At 43.0% G+C, this 22367-nt stretch overlaps 1 protein-coding gene across 1 annotated transcript; it reads right to left on the bottom strand.

Moving 5' to 3' along the window:
* Window positions 1-338: 338 nt before the first annotated feature.
* Window positions 339-12624, bottom strand: LOC127104649 (uncharacterized). The gene is made up of 5 exons (XM_051041825.1): window positions 12224-12624; window positions 11699-12131; window positions 11483-11608; window positions 10883-11374; window positions 339-344 (listed from the first exon to the last, which is right to left on the bottom strand). Exons 1-5 carry the CDS (start codon window positions 12622-12624, stop codon window positions 339-341), a joined length of 1458 nt encoding a protein of 485 aa, XP_050897782.1.
* Between the last annotated feature and the right edge of the window lie 9743 nt (window positions 12625-22367).

Raw genomic sequence — 22367 nt, forward strand, 5'->3', positions numbered from 1 at the left:
TTGTTCTTTGTATTTTAGAGCTAGTAGTATGGGCAAGACACCCAAAAGTTCTTATATCATGATAATCAGGAATATAATTAAACATTAAAGAGTAAGGAGTTTTGTAAAACAAAAGTTTTGAAGGCATGTGATTAATGAGGAAAGCGGCATGTGATAAGGCATGAGCCCTAAAAAAATTAGGCAAATGTGATTTAAGTAAGAGAGCACGTTTAACACTTAAAAAATGTTGATGCTTACGTTCAACAATGTCATTTTGTTGTGGTGTGTCAACACACAAAGTTTGATGAATGATACCTTGAGTGAGATAAAAGGTTTTGAGTGTAAACTCGGGTCCATTATTAGACCTGAGTATATTGACACAAGTATTAAATTGATTTTTCATAAAAGCAATAAAAGACTTGATTAAATTAGATGATTCTGATTCTGGTTTCATAAAAAAAATCCAGCAAAACCGACTATAGTCATCAACAACAGTAAAAAAAACAACGATAACTAAACATAAAAGGTGTAGAAGATGGACCCTAAATACCCATATGAATATATCAAAATAATATTCAGTAAGAGTCGTGTGGTCAGGAAATGGAAGTCGCTTTTGTTTAGCATACAAACAGACATCATAAGGGTTGGGGAAATTTGACACATCAGGTATAGGAAATTTTTTATTGATGTGAAGCATATTGTCTTTAGAGGGATGGCCCAAACGTTGATGCCACAAGTGTCGCAACGCGAAAAACAACCGGCGGGGAAAATACAGAGCCGCCACCGACGCTATTCATCCTATGACGGAAAGGGAGCACAGGACTAACCTAAGAAAGGGAAAGGGACGGTCTTACGACCAGAGATTACAAGGTACGGGAGTCGGTTACGCAAGGAGAAGGATTAGCACCCCCTCACGTCCGCCGTACTCGACGGGATCCACGCTCAAAAGATAGCTCAAAGGAAAGGAAAGGGCTGCTAATAAACTGCTCAAAGAAACTGCACAAGCTGGAACAATAAACAGGTGGAGGAGAGAAGGAAGACGGAGGAAGTGGACTCGGCAGGATGTTGCATCCTGGGCCTACGTAGTTTGTCAGAAACAAACATCAGAGTCAACGTAGTTCGGGAAAAGGAGACATGCTCGCTAAGACATCGCATCCTATGCCTACGTATCTTCTCTATCCAGAGGAGAATCAGAGCACTCGTAGCTCGGCTAACGCACGCTGAAACAAGACACCAAAAAGGGACGCTAAGACGTCAGAAGAAACACCCAAAAGGAAACAGAATGCCAATACATGGACTTACACCCGAATCCCAACAATAACAAACGCTAACCAGCGAACACCACAGAAAAAGGTTATCAGAACGAACCCCAACAAAGTAACCAAATATCCAGCATAAACTCCCGATATGTACGACCAGTCACCACAAATGAACCCCAAAGATGAACCCTAAGTGAATAACAATCGTCACAAATGAACCCCGAGATGAACCCCGATATGAGTAACAACCATCACAAATGAACCCCGAGATGAACCCCAAGTGAATAACAATCATCACAAATGAACCCCGAGATGAACCCCAATATGAATAACAATCATCACAAATGAACCCCAACTAGTGAACCCCGATATGAACCCTAAGTAATATAGGTGAACCCCGAACGGATAACAGGTAACCAAAGTGAACCCCAACTAGTGAACCCCGAATAATAACATAAGAAATTCCCCAAGGTATGAACATACAACACACACACGCCGAACAAACGGGTACTCAAGCCAAAGAAAACAAATGCCGGAAACAAAAACACGAGACGGTAAACACAAGTTGAGAATAAGGGTGAACAAACAGAGACTCAATAATGGAAGAGGGAAAGAGGAAACAACACAAATACAAAAGAAAACAGCTAAATGATGAACACACGCGAAAACAAAGAAAAGGGTGCCAGGAGAGATTTCCATCAACCTCCTGCCTACGTATCTCATCTGGTATGAGAATCAGGGCGACGTAGTTCCCCTTACCAGGGGTAAAACACTCTCCTAACCAGAGACCGGGGAAACAACAAACTAATAGGGAGACTAAGACTCGAGCCTAATAGTTGTCATGCAATCAATATCCCTAAGTTGAGGTCTCTAACAAGAACTTAACTCATCCCGGAAGCGAGTCAACTCAAGTCTAAACTCTACATGCGTTCAACTTCCTCAGAAGTTAATCGTACGACTCCTACAGAAATGGAGATGAGAAGAGGAAAGCAAATAAACACACCAACACAAGTAAACAAACATCACACATTATATCCATGCAAGAGGCTCAAACAATGGGTGGGCTTTAGTCAAGAGGGAATGCTCAACCTCGACAAACAAGCCAAACTGTAAGGGGTAATCTGTAGCTCTTAACCACTAACATTGAACATCAGGGTGAAGCTGATCAAAGTTTAAATGAGGATGAGACCTCATGCTCATAACCTTGGCCAAGGTGAGCTCATGACATAGAATGCGTGGGGATCCAGAAAGTGGGATCCTTTTCCACTTGACAGACTCTGGACAAAAGATCTGGGGCACATGTTCAGAAGCATCAGCACGTAGTGCAAGCATAAAGAATGACACACTGAATAACGGGGAATCGGTTACAGATCCCTACCTTCCGTCAATTTCCTCTTCTCTTGGAGGTCTTATCTAATGACACATGCCTCTTCTTGGAGGTCTTTGGGCACAATTTTAAACAAACACAAAAAGAGCCTCTGAAGGAGGACTTGCCAGCAAAATGCCTGCCAAAAAGGTGACAGGACTCCAGACTACATGAAGTAAGAAGCTAACCACCTGAGTGGTGTGTCAACCACAATCCAATGCTCAAGTAAGAGATAAAGCAAGTAAGCAACTAAGGTACCTGTACAAAGACTAAACAGTTAGTACTTCAGTCATAAAACCAGAAGACAAGCAGTGAAACCCTCTAACAGCTACACAATTCAATGCATAAGTGTCCTAGCACTCAAATTAGCCCATGGGCTCACCACACCAATTAAAACCCTGAAACTGGAGATCTCTGGAATCACGATCTCACAAGCTCAGCTGCTCCAGATCAACTCCTTTGAACTTCCTTTGAAGCTTTATGCAAAAAGAAATGGCTGAAACCTCTTGAATGTGCCTCAATTTCCAAATCCGATCATCATGATAATGCACTTGAACTGCTTGATTTCTTGAAGAATAACATCAAACGATGGATGATTCTTGATCAGTGAAGTATGAGGATCAAGAATCTGCAATAATCTTTGATATTTGTGTGAAGAAAATGCAAATTCGAAGAGAGAAATTTTGAGAGAGTTTCTTGAATTCTAGATCTGAAATGGCAGTTATCAGGCTTCTGATTAGGGTTTCCCTACTTATACTTCTTGCTAATAACACTGATAATCATTTTAGCCATTTACTAATCATGATTAGTGAGTTATTATGCAAATTTCAAAAATGCAAATTGAGTTCCCATGGCCATAATGCACGTGCTCAGCCCCATGCTAGGGTTTTAATCCACTCAAGAGCAACCAAGGGTCAGGATTTGAAGGTTGTTTTGCTTACATCTCAAGCCAAGAATGAATGGTGAAGATTTGCTTCATTTTGAACATGTGTGAAACAAGGGACATACACGCCTCTTTCATGCATGGCAAGGGCTCATTTTTACTCAAATATGGTCTATGAAGAAGGCTGAAGTGAAGCCTTGCCTTGGTTCTTTGTGAATCTTGATTTGTAGCATGATATCATCCTTAGAACAAATGTAAAATAATATGACTTTTGACCATGATTCCTTGAGGCTTAGTTTGCACAATTGAGTCAAATGATGTCATCTTGAGATGCCTTGAACATGAGAAGCACCTTGCAAAAAGAATGAACCAGCTTGAAGCATTATATCAAAAGTTATGCCATTTTGAATTTCCATGCACACTTTGTGGTCAAATGACCATAACTCCTCAACCATTCATCATATGGACATGAATTAGGGCTTTTTGTAAAGGGGAGACAAAGATGTATAACTTCCATGTTCACCAAAAATCGATTTGAAACTTCTTTGATATTGAAAAGTCAAGTTGAAAGTGGACCAAAAACTTGCCAAATTTGGAAACTTTGACTTATAGGCCATTTTCCATTTTTAGTAACTTTTGCCATGACCTTTGAATCTTCAAGATGGATGTTTAGAATGATGAATAGACCCCATTTGAACATGATTGAGGTGCCTCAACTCATTTCCCCACCTCATAGCCCTCAGTTGACTGCACAGTTGACTTTTGGTCCTCAGATGACCTTGAAATGTCTTGATCAACTTGAGCCTCTACCACTTGGTGAAATTGCTTCAAAATGAAACCCTAGCTCATGTAAGCTCCTTATAATAATCATGTGATCCTCATCCCAAGAAAATACCTCATCTCTTTGAGAAACCCTAGTTGGAAGAACTTCATTGATTAGGGTTAACCAGAGGTCACAACCCTAATCCAGAGGAACTTGAGGATGAACTCTGAAACCCTTGATGATGATAGAACCATGATGATGGTGACATATCCTTGCAGATAAGATGATGCTCAAAACCTTTGAAGAATCAAGAAATCCTAATTGGAGCCCATACCCTCAGATGGTTGATGATCAATTCATAGAGACCCTCAGGCTTGAATCACCTAACTTCCCCATCTTTTGAAAAGACTTTGGAGGATGACCTTCTCATTTTCATATGAGATGTAAAATGCAATGCCTAATGCCCTAAAACATGAAATTCAATGCCCCAAGCTAGTCTCAAGAAGAGGAGGGCAAATTTTGAGGTGTTACAACTGCCCCTATTCAATCCACTGTGAACCTATTGATATGAACAGCCTCGGCTTTCAGATGATCAGGGTGAATAGTGGTTGAATACCAAGAAAAAACGAACAATTTACGCTCCATTGGAAATTTTTCTTGTTGTTATTATTATTTTTTTTGCTTTTCTTGAACCCCAAAAAACTTCTTTGATTTTTTCTTTGACCCCTACACAAATATTTTTCTTTCGCGCGGATGATCCCTGATCGCCGCATTTGAACCCCGACAACTTCATGTCACTCTTGCTGCCAAACAATGAACCCCGTTCTCCATTTGAACCCCAGTCGCCTGACGATAACTCTCGATCGTCGTTATGAACCCCATTCTCCAGAAGACACCCTGTGTCTCCTTTTCTCCATTTGAACCCCGTTCTCCATTCTCCTGTGATAATTCTGTTAGCCACGTCGGAAATAACACCAACCACCACTTTGATGGCGACATACCAGAGGGTATACCTTCACCAAAAGGAAGGCAACATGTGCATTTCTTCCCTTGAAGACACCCATAACGACATCTCTTGGCCTCGCCAAAGTCTAAGGTGACACATGATTAGAAGACAATCCTGAGGACCTCATCCCGGATACAATCTTCAATTCTAATCTCCATCTCCAGTTGAACCCCATTCTTCAGAAAATGCCCAGCACTTCCTTTTCTCCTGGTGGACCCCAATCTCCGCGCTGATCGCATAACGTTCTCCAATCTTCATTTCCATCTCCGAACGACGAAATCTCTTCCTCTAATATCGCGCTATTGGGGAATAATGTTGATTCAAAATCACGATGCCAAACTCCTCAGAGTAACATCTTCACCAACCAGCTAAACCAACTCTCAAACGGTAACCACGACTCGAGACTAGCTTATGCTTGCAATACCGATGCATGAGTTTTACAGCGTAATGCTCCATAACCATGGAAATGCTACGCAATTAGTTATGCAATATGCTATGCTTCTCTAAATGATGAATGCATAAAAAGTATCCCCCTCAGGGGACGGCACGAGCAACTCTGTTGAGGAACTCGATATCGCTCCAATCTCCAACCCTGCTTGGGATAACACTGATGCCGAGGAAAGAGTAACCCTCACTGGGGATAACCTCCACTGAACTCGATCTGCTTGGGGGAAGAAAATCTACCAATGCACACCCCTGCCGGGGGAACAGCAACCTTCAGGCCTGGCTGCTGAGGAAACACCAACCTCGAACCCGCTGGGGAGATACAGAATATTTGACACGGAACACCCGTCGACTCTTCGAACACCGGTATTCACCATTTAACCACAGTGTCAATGTTCCACTTTTGAGAGCTCCCAGACCCATCCGGTCTTTTCCGATTCATCACCTTGTATTCTCGATTTCTCCCTACTTCAAGGAAATCGACCTCCTTAGATTCGTGCCAACTCTCTAGTCTTCAGACTTTGAAGAGTCTTCTTGATTAACCCTCTAGGATCGTCACAATTCTTTCGCCGTCTCTACACCATTCTTCAATTCTTCGTCCCTGATTGTACCTCAAAGGAATCTTTTGTCAAAAAGAAACGCTTCGCACCATAACCCGCAAGTGAGTGAAAATAACCAGCAGCACCTGCAAAAGAGATCGTCAGATAAAACGTGCCCCAGGCGCGCCAAAATTTCAACACCCAGGTCATTCTACCTTCCGAGTAAGATTTCAAGTTTCAATCCTCTAAACATGCATTGGAAGAGACCCCTACATCTCAAAATGCAAAGATTCTTATCAAAATAAACGGATGTTTTTGCAATCAAAGCGGTAATGAAAACAAAAACAAAATTATTTGACTGAATATGCATTTTATTGATTGAAAAAGGTGGCTCGTAACTGAGTAGTACACAAGAAGCAATCCCTGAAAAGAGGTAATTGCGCACAAAAGGAAAATCTATCCTAATGGCAATATGAACCCGTGATCTCATCAAGTTCCAACCCGGTTACAACCCATATGTCCTCAAGACTCTCCGTTCTTTCTGCCTTCCGAAACAAGACGTTTCCGACCGATCTCCGCTTTTAGATTATCCATGTGTCATATCCAAAGTACAAACGACCATGCTAGACGCAGTTATTCGTTTCACTCCCTCTTTTGCCTGGACCGCCCTTTCGGGTTTTCAGTCCACCGGGATACCCTTTTTTTGCCCAGGCCGCCCTTGTGGGATTTTCTACCTGTCGGGTGTACAGTTTTTTTTCTTTATCCCTAATTTTTGCCCGAACCTTTTTCATTTTCATTTTTTTTGGTTCGCCGGGATGCCCATTTTTGCCTGGACTATTTTATTCTTTCCGTCCAACGGGTCTCTTATACGAAGTATTTTTTAACTGCGTCCGCATTCACAGGGGATGGAAAATCCTCACCATCCATGGTCGTCAACAACAAGGCTCCGCCAGAGAAAACCTTCTTGACCACGAATGGACCTTCATAATTGGGTGTCCACTTGCCCCGACGATCGTTCTGAGGAGGAAGGATCCTTTTCAACACCATATCTCCCACATGGTACACCCGAGGTCGCACCCTTCGTTCAAAAGCACGCTTCATTCGCTGCTGGTACAACTGCCCATGACAAATGGCCGCCAGCCTCTTTTCCTCAATCAGGCTTAACTCTTCATACCGAGTCCTTACCCATTCAGCCTCTTCCAATTTCACATCCATCAGGACTCTCAATGACGGAATCTGGACCTCAACCGGTAGCACAACTTCCATCCCATACACAAGCGAGAAAGGCGTTGCTCCAGTAGATGTACGCACTGAAGTTTGATACCCATGCAATGCAAACGGCAACATCTCGTGCCAATCCTTATAGGTCACGACCATTTTTTGCACAATCTTCTTAATATTCTTATTAGCCGCCTCGACCGCCCCATTCATCATTGGACGATAAGGAGAGGAATTGTGATGCTCGATCTTGAACTCCCGACACAGTTCTACCATCATCTTGTTGTTGAGATTAGAACCATTATCAGTGATGATTCTTTCGGGAACCCCATATCTACAAATGACGTCTCTTTTCAGGAACCTGGCCACGACCTGTTTCGTCACGTTCGCATAAGACGCCGCTTCCACCCATTTGGTGAAGTAATCAATAGCCACTAATATGAACCAGTGCCCATTCGAAGCTGTAGGCTCGATCTTTCCGATCATATCAATGCCCCACATAGCAAACAGCCACGAAGACGACATCAAACTCAACGAATTTGGAGGCACGTGCACTTTGTCAACATAAATCTGGCATTTATGACATTTCCGCACGAAGTTGAAACACTGAGCCTCCATTGTCATCCAGTAATATCCAGCCCTTAGCAACCTTTTCACCATCGTGTTCCCGCTGGCGTGGGTGCCAAACGATCCCTCGTGCACCTCTTTCATCAATTGGCTTGCTTCTTTGTCATCGACACATCTGAGCAAAACCCAATCAAAATTCCTCTTGTACAAAACCCCATCTTTATTCAGATAGAACGCCATGGCCAACCTCCTCAGAGTCTTTCGGTCCTTCTTAGATGCTCCCTCGGGATACTCTTGGGTCTCCAGATAACGCTTGATGTCATAATACCACGGCTTTTCATCATCAGGCACTGCTTCGACAACAAACACATAAGCCGGTCTATCCAGCCGTCCCACCTCAACACTAGGAACTTGATTCCACCACTGCACTTTAATCAAAGCGGCCAGAGTAGCCAAGGCATCTGCTAAAGGATTTTCTTCCCTCGGCACATGGTGTAATTCCACCTTGGTGAAGAACGTTAACAATCTCCTCGTATAATCCCGGTATGGAATTAAGTGGGATTGATGCGTATGCCATTTCCTGTTAACCTGGTTCACAACCAAAGCTGAATCTCCATAAATAACAAGGTTCTTGATTCGCAAATCAATCGCCTCTTCGACACCCAAGATACAAGCTTCGTATTCAGCCACATTGTTGGTGCATTCAAATGTTAGTCGGGCAGCAAAAGGAATGTGGGATCCCTTCGGCGTAACCAAAACAACACCAACTCCGCTACCATTCACGTTAACGGCCCCATCAAACATCAGAATCCATTCGGACTCAGGGTCAGGCCCCTCCTCCGGGATAGGTTCCTCACAATCTTTCGATTTGAGAAACATGATGTCCTCATCGGGGAACTCAAATTTCATCGGTTGATAATCCTCAATGGGTTGCTGGGCGAGGTAATCAGACAATACACCCCCCTTTATTGCTTTTTGAGAAGTGTACTGGATATCGTATTCAGTCAAGATCATTTGCCATCTCGCAACCCGTCCGGTCAATGCTGGCTTCTCAAATATATACTTGATCGGATCCATCTTGGAAATCAACAAAGTGGTTTGAACCAGCATATACTGTCTCAGTCGGCGAGCAACCCATGCCAAAGCGCAACAAGTTTTCTCGAGCAATGAATATCTTGTTTCACATTCGGTAAACTTTTTGCTAAGGTAGTAAATTGCATGCTCTTTTCGACCAGACTCGTCATGCTGCCCCAGTACACACCCCATAGACCCCTCAAGGACTGTTAAGTACAGGATTAACGGTCGCCCCTCCACAGGAGGCATCAGAATCGGAGGCTCCTGCAAATATTCTTTTATTTTTTCAAATGCCGCTTGGCAATCATCATTCCACCTGACCGTTTGATCTTTTCTCAACAACTTGAATATGGGTTCGCACGTGGCTGTTAGATGAGATATGAACCGTGAAATGTAGTTCAATCTACCTAAGAAACCATAAACATCTTTTTTTATCCTCGGTTCAGGAATTTCTTGTATCGCTTTTGCTTTAGCAGGATCAACCTCGATTCCTCTTTCACTTATAATAAACCCCAGCAATTTGCCGGACCACACTCCAAAAGTGCACTTATTCAGATTCAACCTCAATTTGAATTGTCTCAACCGGTCAAACAACTTGGCCAAGTCTACCAGATGCCCCTCTTCTGCTTGTGACTTCTCTATCATGTCATCAACATAGCATTCAATCTCATGATGAATCATATCATGAAACAAGGTCACCATAGCTCTTTGATACGTGGCACCGGAATTCTTGAGACCGAATGGAATCACCTTATAACAAAAAGTGCCCCAAGGTGTGATGAACGTTGTTTTCTCCATATCATCTGGCGACATTTTAATTTGATTATAGCCAGAAAAGCCATCCATGAAGGAAAACACCGAGAATTGAGCTGTATTATCTACCAACACATCGATGTGAGGTAATGGGAAATCATCTTTCGGGCTAGCTCTGTTCAAATCCCGATAGTCCACACACATCCTCACCTTTCCATCCTTCTTCGGTACCGGCACAATGTTCGCGACCCAAGGCGGATAATTAGTGACAGCTAGGAAACCAGCATCCAACTGCTTTTGTACCTCCTCTTTGATTTTCATGGCCATCTCGGGTCGAGTTCTGCGCAACTTCTGCTTTACCGGAGGACAATCTTCTCTCAATGGCAACTTGTGTACAACAATATTGGTATCCAACCCTGGCATATCTTGATAAGACCAGGCGAAGATATCAACATACTCTTTCAACAGTGCTACCATTCTGCTCTTGACATTCATCTCCAAAGCGGCCCCAATTTTTACTTCCTTTCTGACCTCCTCGGTGCCCAGATTAACAATCTCAACTTGCTCCTCGTACGGTTGAATCACCTTCTCCTCTTGTTTCAACAACCTGACTAACTCTTCTGGCAGTTCACAATCTTCTTCGCCTTCTTCTTCGGCATGATAGATCGGGTTGTCGAAGTCATATAGGGGTGTAACAGAATTGTCATCAATGAGATCCGGAGAATAATCGCGTCTGCATGAATGTTGATTCATGCATTGCTTTAGGGTCGGAACGAGACAAATTAAAAGGAAGGAAGATGAAAATAAACATTGCCATTTTTATTGTATTATTTTTTTTACTGCAAAAATAAATGAAAAATAGAGAACACCGCTTTTAATGCGAAAAATATCCGTTTATTAATGATGCAAATACTGCAAAATGAAACACATGAGGTGACCCTTACAATGGACCATTACGTTTCGGGTAAAACGTATGGCTTTCATGCAAACAGAATTAACAAACAGAAATATTACTCTTCACGCAGAGTGACAGTGATGATCTTTTCGGCTTTCCAGTTCTGAATCTCCATTCCTGGTATGCACGGTTTTATCCATGAGTCGAGCTCGCAGTCACTGTCAGTCTCTTCACCCACAGCACAGATACGGCCTGGATCTAGCATTCCAGCACTGGTGAATGTGAACGGTTGGCGACGACCTTTATTCTGTCCAGACGAGCCTTGGCCTGACTGATAACCAATCCCAAACTTATCCTCCTTCACCACAACATCTATCACTCTTCCCCAACCTGGGGCCTCTCCACTTTTCACCACCTCCACATCCTGTTTATAAGAAGCAATGGACGACTTCTTCTCTCTTTCGGCGAAAACGGCATTCTCCACCTTGACAGTTTCAAACGCCTGGCTTGGTGTTTCGAATATTTCACCGTCCATTTCCACATACTTAAATGATGACAACTGGCTGACAAAAATATCCTCCTCACCGCAAATTGTCACGACTTGCCCATCCAAGATATACTTTAACATCTGATGTAGAGTAGATGTTACTGCCCCAGCAGCATGTATCCATGGACGACCCAACAAACAGCTGTACGTCGGCTGAATGTCCATGACACAAAACACAGATTTGAACACCTCAGGACCAATCTTTACGGGGAGCTCAACTTCCCCGAACACAGCCCTTTTAGAGCCATCAAACGCTCTAACCACCAGATCAGTAGGCCTCAAAGTCAATCCCTCGCAGTCCAATTTAGCCAAGGCCTTCTTAGGCAACACATTGAGTGACGAGCCCGTATCAACCAAAACATGTGAAAGCACAGCTCCTTTACACTCCATTGAAATGTGTAGTGCCTTATTGTGATTGCGCCCGTCCATAGTAAGATCGAGATCAGTGAAACCCAACCCATGGTTGGCATTAACACTCGATACCACTGTCTCTAATTGATTGACTGTAATCTCCTGCGGGACGTAGGCCCTCTTCAAGATCTTCAACAAAGCATCTCTATAACCTTCTGAACTCAATAGTAAAGATAATATCGAAATTTTGGACGGAGTCTGCTGCAAATGATCAATAAGTGTGTACTCAAACTTCTTAATAATTCTCAAAAACTCCTCGGCTTCAGCGTCAAACTCACTTTCCGGCTCAACAGGCGCCTGTGCCGCTCTAGGAGTATCCTCGTTCACCACCTGCTTTCCTTTTTCCCTGGCTAAAGCCTCGGCCTTATCTCTCTGTTCTTTTTCTACGTCACCACCTCTCAACGTGTTAGGTGCAAACAACCTCCCGCTGCGAGTGAAACCATTAAGCCCGACATTGTCCACCTTTGAAACGGTGGTATCAACTGCAGTATGATCTTCTTTCTTTTCCCATTGCAATACACATCACCACCATAGTCCCAGGGCACAACACCATCACTTTCATACGGAATAGGTCCAGGTACCGTGATGGTAATTGGAGCCACATCTGCCGGCCCTGACAAGTGGACAGGATCAAAATAAATGGTTATCGTTGAAATATCCTCATTCTCCAAAGCAACTTTCTCGAATCGGATACTCCCCTCATCCATCATTTTCTGAACCGTCTCCCTCATCATTACACACCCATTTGCAGTTACAGTACAAGCAGCACAGTAATCATCACAACCAGGAAAAACTCCATTCTTTAACAAATGTCTCTTGACCACAGACATTGGGGTCCTCAACTGATCCACATCCATCACCCCGATTTTACTTTTATCCTCAGAAATTACATTCACCATCATCTGACCATGCGTCGGCATGGGATTAGCATTAACATTCGGCGTTGGTGCAAAAGTGATGGCTTTGGAATCCACCAAGTCTTGAACAACATGCTTAAAGGCTTTACAACCCTCAATATTGTGCCAGGGAGCACCAGAATGGAACTCACACTTGACGTTCTCATCATAACTTGCAGGCCTCTGATCTGGTCTTAATGGAGCTAATGTCCTCACCTGTACCAACCCGAGATCCTTCAACTTCTTCAACAGAAGGGCATATGTCATGGGTGGCCTATCAAACTGGCGATCTTCCATCCTTCCCCTAACTTGGTACCCAGCCTTTTGTGTTCTCTGCTGAGGTGGCTGCTGTTGCTGTTGCTGTTATGCGGGTTGATTACCAGCAGGAATTGTTACTGCAGCAGTATGCTGGTAGTAATGATCCCTACCGTGTCCTCTTTGGGCATACACAGCACTCGAGTCACCCTCTTTCTTGCGCTGACCATTTCCGAAGGGCTTCTTCACTCCAGACGATGGAGCATTTCCTTGTATTTTCCCATTTTCAACCAGTATTCAATCCTCTCACCAGCCACTACTATATCCGCAAAACCAGTAACTGGACATCCCACCATCCTCTCAGCAAAAGTCCCCTGAAGAGTACCCATGAACAAGTCTGACATCTCCCGATCCACTAATGGGGGTTGAACCTTGGAAGCCAACTCTCTCCACCTTTGTGCATACTCTTTAAACCCCTCGTTCGGCTTTTGAGACATACCCTGCAACTGGGTACGACTGGGTGCCATGTCAGTGTTAAATTGGTATTGTTTGAAGAAAGCATCCCCCAAATCCTGCCAGCTCTTTATATCTGACGATCTCAGCTTGGTGTACCACTTGAGAGACCCGCCAGATAAGCTATCCTGAAAAAAGTACATCCAGAGCTTCTGATCCATGGTGTAGGTAGATATCTTTCGAACAAAGGCCTGAATATGAGTTTCCGGGCAAGAACTTCCATTGTACTTATCAAACGTGGGCACCTTGAACTTCTGTGGGATCACGATCCCCTCAACCAGCCCCATATTTGTCATGTTAATAGTCCCAGGAGAGGTATGGCTTTCCAGAGCCCTAATCTTTTCTGCTAGTACCTGAATCTCTTTGTTCGGCGGTTGAACACCATATTGACCGAACTGCTCATTCAGCATAGAGAACTGATCCTCTTCTTTATCCTCCACAACCCCAAAGAAAGGAGAAAACTGAGTTTCCTTCAGAGTGTTGCCAACATGACCTGGGTCACTGCCTGCAGCAAAACCAAGACCACCACCATTGTTGATGACTACACCACCATTAGTTGCCTTCTTTCTGGGATCACTACCATCCCTAGAACCACCAGAACCATTGTTGAAGTTACCCTCTTGACTATTGCCATTATTGGCAATCGAAGCCAGCTCAAGCTTCTCCACTTTCTCGGCGAGTGCTTTCTGCCCCAGGGCGAACCTTTGCATGGCGTTGATCAACTCACTCATCTTCTCTTTCAGCTCGAGGATGTCAGTGTTGGATGAATCCATCAGCCTGGGTTTGTTGCGTCTGGTAAAGTATCTGTGCGGACGAGCTACGTGCCGAGGGATGACTCTGCGTGCGCGAGCAATGATTCCTGAGACAATCAAACACGTTAGAAACCGACACCTGCAAAACAGAGGACAAGTTATTATGATTCATGCATGAATGCAATGTCTATCCGTATGAGGAACATTTTGTCCTTCGATCCTGGCTTCATTGAGACGGATAATTATTCGACAGCAACATTCTAACATCAATCATCTGGCTTTGCCGTACGGAACAGAAAGTTGTGCTTTAACAAAGATATCACCCGACCATGTGTGTGTTACGTAAGTGTAACACGGAAAAGCAGATAAAGCTTTGAGATCAATCACTGAATGATAATAACCATTGTATAGCAAAAGTGCGCAACACGTGCAAGAGTCATATATCATATCTAATACAAATCATCTTTACAATCCTCCAAAATCGGAAAGAAATACGAGCAAGTGAATTCCGTCAACATGCCTGACGGTAACCCAACACACAATAACAACTGCAATAAAAGTCTAATCCGAAGAAGGTCCCACAGAAGGCTCTGCCTCATCAACCATCCCGGTAAACTTCATAGTGAACCTGAGCTCAGCGTTCTCCTACTGAAGTCTTCCCACCTCTTTCTGATGAATCTTCATCTGACGGAAATGATGGTCCCTCTCAGCAAGATAGTGATCTCTCTCGGCCATAATCTTCACTTTCTCTTCGTCCTTAACCCTCAGCTTCGCTTCCCACTTTGTGGTAAGGGCTTTGGCTCTAGCTTCCCTCTGAGTCTTCACAAGGAATTGTCTCTTCTTCTCATCTTCAATGACCTTCAAAGCTCTAGTCAACTGCTCTTTGGTACGGTCGTGCTCATTCGTAGATGACTCTAAAGCTTGGCTGATCTTATAGTAATAGGCGGTGTCTTTCTCAAAACGCTTCACCTCCAGAGCATGTCTCTTAGCCTGGTCTTTTGCTTTCCCCTTGACTTCCTGATTAGCCAGTTGAATTCCAGCAACACTAATTTCTAACTCAGTCTTCTCTGCTTGCAGTTGATCTCTTGCCCTCCTCATCTCAAGAAATTCTTCCATACTGATAGAAGATTGTGGCTCCTCAATCAACGGATACCAAAGATCACCCACAGGAAATGGCAGACGAGTGAGCTCAACCCTCTTTCTGAGCCAATCATCAAATGGAAGAAAAGACCTGTTATTAGCTCTACCAAAAGGAATCTTGCCTTTCCTTTGAATGTTGCGCCACGCATCAGACACTTGCCCCAACAATGACTGATTACCCTCCACCGGGAAGTAGAAAGACTCCTGAATCTCACGCTCGAGGGGAGGAACCTCCATAGCAAATCCCATTTGTCTCTTAAGAAGCGTCGGGTTATAATTAATACACCCTTGAACTCCTATAAGGGGCACATTGGGAAAACTCCCGCAGCTGTAAATAAAATCTCGTCCAGCCACATCAATGTGAGTCCAAGCTATGTCCTTGGCTTGCAAACCCATCAACTTGGTTGCCCAATTTACAATATGGTCAAGAAAGACAAAGGCACCCTTGGAAGGCAAATATCCCATGAACCACTTATATAACAATTGAGCACAACATCTAACCAATCCTCCACGCCGCTTCTCGTTCCGATTATGGACCGAATAATAAACATCCCCAATCAAGGTAGGAATGGGATTCTTCTGAGCAAACACCCGGATGGCATTAATATCCACAAAATTCTTCTGATTAGGGAATAAAATAATTCCATAAATGCTTACGGCAAGCAAAGCACAAACAGTCTTCCAATTACCCAAAACAGCATGTTCCTTGGCTTTGACCTCCAAGAAACTTAGATGAAAACCGGGCAACTTTCCTTTCTCCTTCAAACCTTTCTTAGTTACTTCCGGGCTCAAATAAAGAGCACGAGAAATCTCAGCAATATCAGGTTCTTCCTTAGTAACATAAAAAGGAATTTGGTTTCTGACCCGAATGCCCATAATACCGGCATAATCCTCCATCAAAGGTCCCAACAAATAGTCTGGGAAGACAAAACATCTCAAACCTGGATCATAAAACTGGAGAAGAGTATGGATGACACTCCTATCCCCATCTGTGAGCCTGAAAGCCATCTTCGTAATACTGCCATAAGCCTCACGGAACATCCCCACATGGTCAGGCGTAATCAATGTTATCATACCCTTCAACACGCTAATCTCTGGATCAAAGAAACTGTAGACAACATCATCTTTTAAGTCGGCCCTCATACCTGGAACAAGGATGTCTCTCAACCAGAATCTCAATCAAGAATGTACCCTGCATATGGATAAACATGAGTTAGATGCGAGTAAATGCAAAATGGGAATGATGCAGATGCATGAATGCAATTCATAGTGCCATCCTCCAAGACATCTGAACACCAACTGTACTGGATTCCGATCTCAGAACTGATCACAACCATCCAAGGGACTAAACGGATAACAACAAGATCATTTGAACAAGTAACCCCAAATCTAACCCGAGGAATCCGAAATAAACGGAACCCACTAATAAATACCACAGACAGAACTCCGGCGTGTCAGAAATAAATATCCATAAATCCAACTTATAAATAGAATCCAGATCACGAACCGAACCAAGGTCACCATCAAAGAGTCACCAACAGAACCTGTACCTGTAGGAACCAAACCCCTCCCCTCACAGGTGAATTCTAATAAGGTCATCCTAAGGCGGATAATCGGTCTCGACAATCGGATGAGATACTCAACGGGTTTGCCCTTTCGGGAGTGCCGTGCAACTCTCATAAGATCATCTAAACCAAAGATCCGGGAAAGAACGGTTACCGAGGTCAACAGCTCAAAAGAGATAACCCAACCATAGTGGAAACTCCACAAGGAAGAGCTCTCTCAAAAGAACCTCGTCCGGCTGTGGTATGTCACGTTGCAACAACATGTTGATCTAACATGAGAGGAAACATGAGACCACGCTAATCCTAGGTGTATACTCGGGCTTGGGTTTTAGCCCCACTCAGAACACCCACCCCCAAATCCGAGGAACCACACCTGTCCAGAATCCAGCACAGTGATAACATGATGCACGCAAACATATATGCGAATATACACATAATCACAATATAATAATCACAAATGCAATAAATAAAGCAGTAAAAGCAACCCAAACTACCCTTAAAACTACGCTAGAGAGCGCTAGGATTGACTCGCTTAGGGAAGATGGACCAGCAAGAGGTCAACTTCAGTCCCCAGCAGAGTCGCCAGCTGTCGCAACGCGAAAAACAACCGGCGGGGAAAATACAGAGCCGCCACCGACGCTATTCATCCTATGACGGAAAGGGAGCGCAAAACTAACCTAAGAAAGGGAAAGGAACGGTCTTACGACCAGAGATTACAAGGTACGGGAGTCAGTTACGCAAGGAGAAGGATTAGTACCCCCTCACGTCCGCCGTACTCGACAGGATCCACGCTCAAAAGATAGCTCAAAGGAAAGGAAAGGGCTGCTAATAAACTGCTCAAAGAAACTGCACAAGCTGGAACAATAAACAGGTGGGGGAGAGAAGGAAGACGGAGGAAGTGGACTCGGCAGGATGTTGCATCCTGGGCCTACGTAGTTTGTCAGAAACAAACATCAGAGTCAACGTAGTTCGGGAAAAAGAGACATACTCGCTAAGACATCGCATCCTATGCCTACGTATCTTCTCTATCCAGAGGAGAATCAGAGCACTCGTAGCTCGGCTAACGCACGCTGAAATAAGACACCAAAAAGGGACGCTGAGACGTCAGAAGAAACACCCAAAAGGAAACAGAATGCCAATACATGGACTTACACCCGACTCCCAACAATAACAAACGCTAACCAGCGAACACCATAGAAAAAGGTTATCAGAACGAACCCCAACAAAGTAACCAAATATCCAGCATAAACTCCCGATATGTACGACCAGTCACCACAAATGAACCCCAAAGATGAACCCTAAGTGAATAACAATCGTCACAAATGAACCCCGAGATGAACCCCAATATGAGTAACAACCATCACAAATGAACCCCTAGATGAACCCCAAGTGAATAACAATCATCACAAATGAACCCCGAGATGAACCCCAATATGAATAACAATCATCACAAATGAACCCCAACTAGTGAACCCCGATATGAACCCCAAGTAATATAGGTGAACCCCGAACGGGTAACAGGTAACCAAAGTGAACCCCAACTAGTGAACCCCGAATAATAATAGAAGAAATTCCCTAAGGTATGAACATACAACACACACGCTGAACAAACGGGTACTCACACCAAAGAAAACAAATGCCGAAAACAAAAACACGAGACGGTAAACACAAGTTGAGAATAAGGGTGAACAAACAGAGACTCAACAATGGAAGAGGGAAAGAGGAAACAACACAAATACAAAAGAAAACAGCTAAAGGATGAACACACACGAAAACAAAGAAAAGGGTGTCCGGAGAGATTGCCATCAACCTCCTGCCTACGTATCTCATTTGGTATGAGAATCAGGGCGATGTAGTTCCCCTTACCAGGGGTAAAACACTCTCCTAACTAGAGACTGGGGAAACAACAAACTAATAGGGAGACTAAGACTCGAGCCTAATAGTTGTCATGCAATCAATATCCCTAAGTTGAGGTCTCTAACAAGAACTTAACTCATCCCGGAAGCGAGTCAACTCAAGTCTAAACTCTACATGCGTTTAACTTCCTCAGAAGTTAATCGTACGACTCCTACAGAAATGGAGATGAGAAGAGGAAAGCAAATAAACACACCAACACAAGTAAACAAACATCACACACTATATCCATGCAAGAGGCTCAAACAATGGGTGGGATTTAGTCAAGAGGGAATGCTCAACCTCGACAAACAACCCAAACTGTAAGGGGTAATCTGTAGCTCTTAACCACTAACATTGAACGTCAGGGTGAAGCTGATCAAAGTTTAAATGAGGATGAGACCTCATGCTCTTAACCCTGGCCAGGGGGAGCTCATGACACAGAATATGTGGGGATCCAGAAAGTGGGATCCTTTTCCACTTGACAGACTCTGGACAAAAGACCTGGGGCACATGTTCAGAAGCATCAGCACGTACTGCGAGCATAAAGAACGACACACTGAATAACGGGGAATCGGTTACAGATCCCTACCTTCCGTCAATTGCCTCTTCTCTTGGAGGTCTTATCAAATGACACATGCCTCTTCTTGGAGGTATTTGGGCACAATTTTAAACAAACACAAAAAGAGCCTCTGAAGGAGGACTTGCCAGCAAAATTCCTGCCAAAAAGGTGACAGGATTCCAGACTACATGAAGTAAGAAGCTAACTACCTGAGTGGTGTGTCAACCACAGTCCAATGCTCAAGCAAGAGCTAAAGCAAGTAAGCAACTCAGGTACCTGTACAAAGACTAAAAAGTTAGTACTTCAGTCATAAAACCAGAAGACAAGCAGTGAAACCCTCTAACAGCTACACAATTCAATGCATAAGTGTCCTAGCACTCAAATGAGCTCATGGGCTCACCACACCAATTAAAACCCTGAAACTGGAGATCTCTTGAATCACGATCTCACGAGCTTAGCTGCTCCAGATCAACTCCTTTGAACTTCCTTTGAAGCTTTATGCAAAAAGAAATGGCTGAAACCTCTTGAATGTGCCTCAATTTCCAAATCCGATCATCATGATAATGCACTTGAACTGCTTGATTTCTTGAAGAATAACATCAAACGATGGATGATTCTTGATCAGTGAAGTATGAGGATCAAGAATCTGCAATAATCTTTGAGATTTGTGTGAAGAAAATGCAAATTCGAAGAGAGACATTTTTAGAGAGTTTCTTGAATTCTAGATCTGAAATGGCAGTTATCAGGCTTCTGATTAGGGTTTCCCTACTTATACTTCTTGCTAATAACACTGATAATCATTTTAGCCATTTACTAATCATGATTAGTGAGTTATTATGCAAATTGCAAAAATGCAAATTGAGTTCCCATGGCCATAATGCACGTGCTCAGCCCCATGCTAGGGTTTTAATCCACTCAAGAGCAACCAAGGGTCAGGATTTGAAGGTTGTTTTGCTTACATCTCAAGCCAAGAATGAATGGTGAAGATTTGCTTCATTTTGAACATGTGTGAAACAAGGGACATACACGCCTCTTTCATGCATGGCAAGGGCTCATTTTTACTCAAATATGGTCTATGAAGAAGGCTGAAGTGAAGCCTTGCCTTGGTTCTTTGTGAATCTTGATTTGTAGCATGATATCATCCTTAGAACAAATGTGAAATAATGTAACTTTTGACCATGATTCCTTGAGGCTTAGTTTGCACAATTGAGTCAAATGATGTCATCTTGAGATGCCTTGAACATGAGAAGCACCTTGCAAAAAGAATGAACCAACTTGAAGCATTATATCAAAAGTTATGCCATTTTGAATTTCCATGCACACTTTGTGATCAAATGACCATAACTCCTCAACCATTCATCATATGGACATGAATTAGGGATTTTTGGAAAGGGGGGACAAAGATGTACAACTTCCATGTTCACCAAAAATCCATTTGAAACTTCTTTGATATTGAAAAGTCAAGTTGAAAGTGGACCAAAAACTTGCCAAATTTGGAAACTTTGACTTATATATCATTTTCCATTTTTAGTAACTTTTGCCATGGCCTTTGAATCTTCAAGATGGATGTTTAGAATGATGAATAGACCACATTTGAACATGATTGAGGTGCCTCAACTCATTTCCCCACCTCATAGCCCTCAGTTGACTGCACAGTTGACTTTTGATCCTCAGATGACCTTGAAATGTCTTGATCAACTTGAGCCTCTACCACTTGGTGAAATTGCTTCAAAATGAAACCCTAGCTCATGTAAGCTCCTTATAATAATCATGTGATCCTCATCCCAAGAAAATACCTCATCTCTTTGAGAAACCCTAGTTGGAAGAACTGCATTGATTAGGGTTAACCAGAGGTCACAACCCTAATCCAGAGGAACTTGAGGATGAACTCTGAAACCCTTGATGATGATAGAACCATGATGATGGTGACATATCCTTGCAGATAAGATGATGCCCAAAACCTTTGAAGAATCAAGAAACCCTAATTGGAGCCCATACCCTCAGATGGTTGATGATCAATTCATAGAGACCCTCAGGCTTGAATCACCTAACTTCCCCATCTTTCTAAAAGACTTTGGAGGATGACCTTCTCATTTTCATATGAGATGCAAAATGCAATGCCTAATGCCCTAAAACATGAAATGCAATTCCCCAAGCTAGTCTCAAGAAGAGGAGGGCAAATTTTGAGGTGTTACAACAAGGTACATTTATTTTTGATAGTGGAGTAAACATGGGAAACATTGTTAAGAAGTAGTTTGTAGTGTGGGAAAAGTTAGGACATAAAAGCCATGTTGAATTTCAACTGCACCAATCTTCTACAGGGTAGGGGTCTCCTGTATGAAGCATTGGTGTTTGTTAAAAATAACATGGAATTGAAGAGTATTAGTTAACCTAGGTACAAATATTAAATTAGTGCAAAAACTAGGAATATATAGAACATTTGTTAAGTAGAAGTCATCAGTAAAATAGACAGAACCAACTTGATTAGTTTGGATAGTATTCCTATTGGGGAGTTTTACAATAATAGGATTGATGTAAATTAAATGAGTGAACATATCAGTCGAGTGGCACATATGATCAGTGGCCCGATGTCTAAAATACAATGAGGATCTATACTAGTGAAGGAAGGAAAAAGATTGATGGTACCTGAAGTATCTAGATGATGAACAATTGGACCATTTGTGGAGGTTGAATTCTGCAACAGTGTCAAGAGTGCTTATTGTTGATCAGTTGTGAATCCAATTGTATGTTCCTCAACAGAAGCTTCATGTTGATGTGAAATGCTATCTTGTCCAAAGTCCTCAAAAGGGGTAGCTTAAACTGAGTTATCCTCTTTGAGGTAAGGGGGTAAACCATGTTTTTTAAAACAAACCTCAATTGTGTGGTCGTGTTTTTGGCAATAGGTGCAAATTTTTATGCCGCATCCATGGCCTATAGAATTGTATTTTTTGGAAGATTCCTAGGGCTTTTATTTGTTGTAAGGTTTCGAGACATGAGCAATGAATTTGTCTTCTTCGGCTAGAGAGGTGAATTGGTGCTCTTGTTGAATGAGGGGTGAAAAAACTGTGTTAATAGGTGGAAGAGGTT

Source organism: Lathyrus oleraceus, chromosome 7 (assembly GCF_024323335.1).
Source record: "Lathyrus oleraceus cultivar Zhongwan6 chromosome 7, CAAS_Psat_ZW6_1.0, whole genome shotgun sequence".
NCBI lineage: Eukaryota > Viridiplantae > Streptophyta > Magnoliopsida > Fabales > Fabaceae > Lathyrus > Lathyrus oleraceus.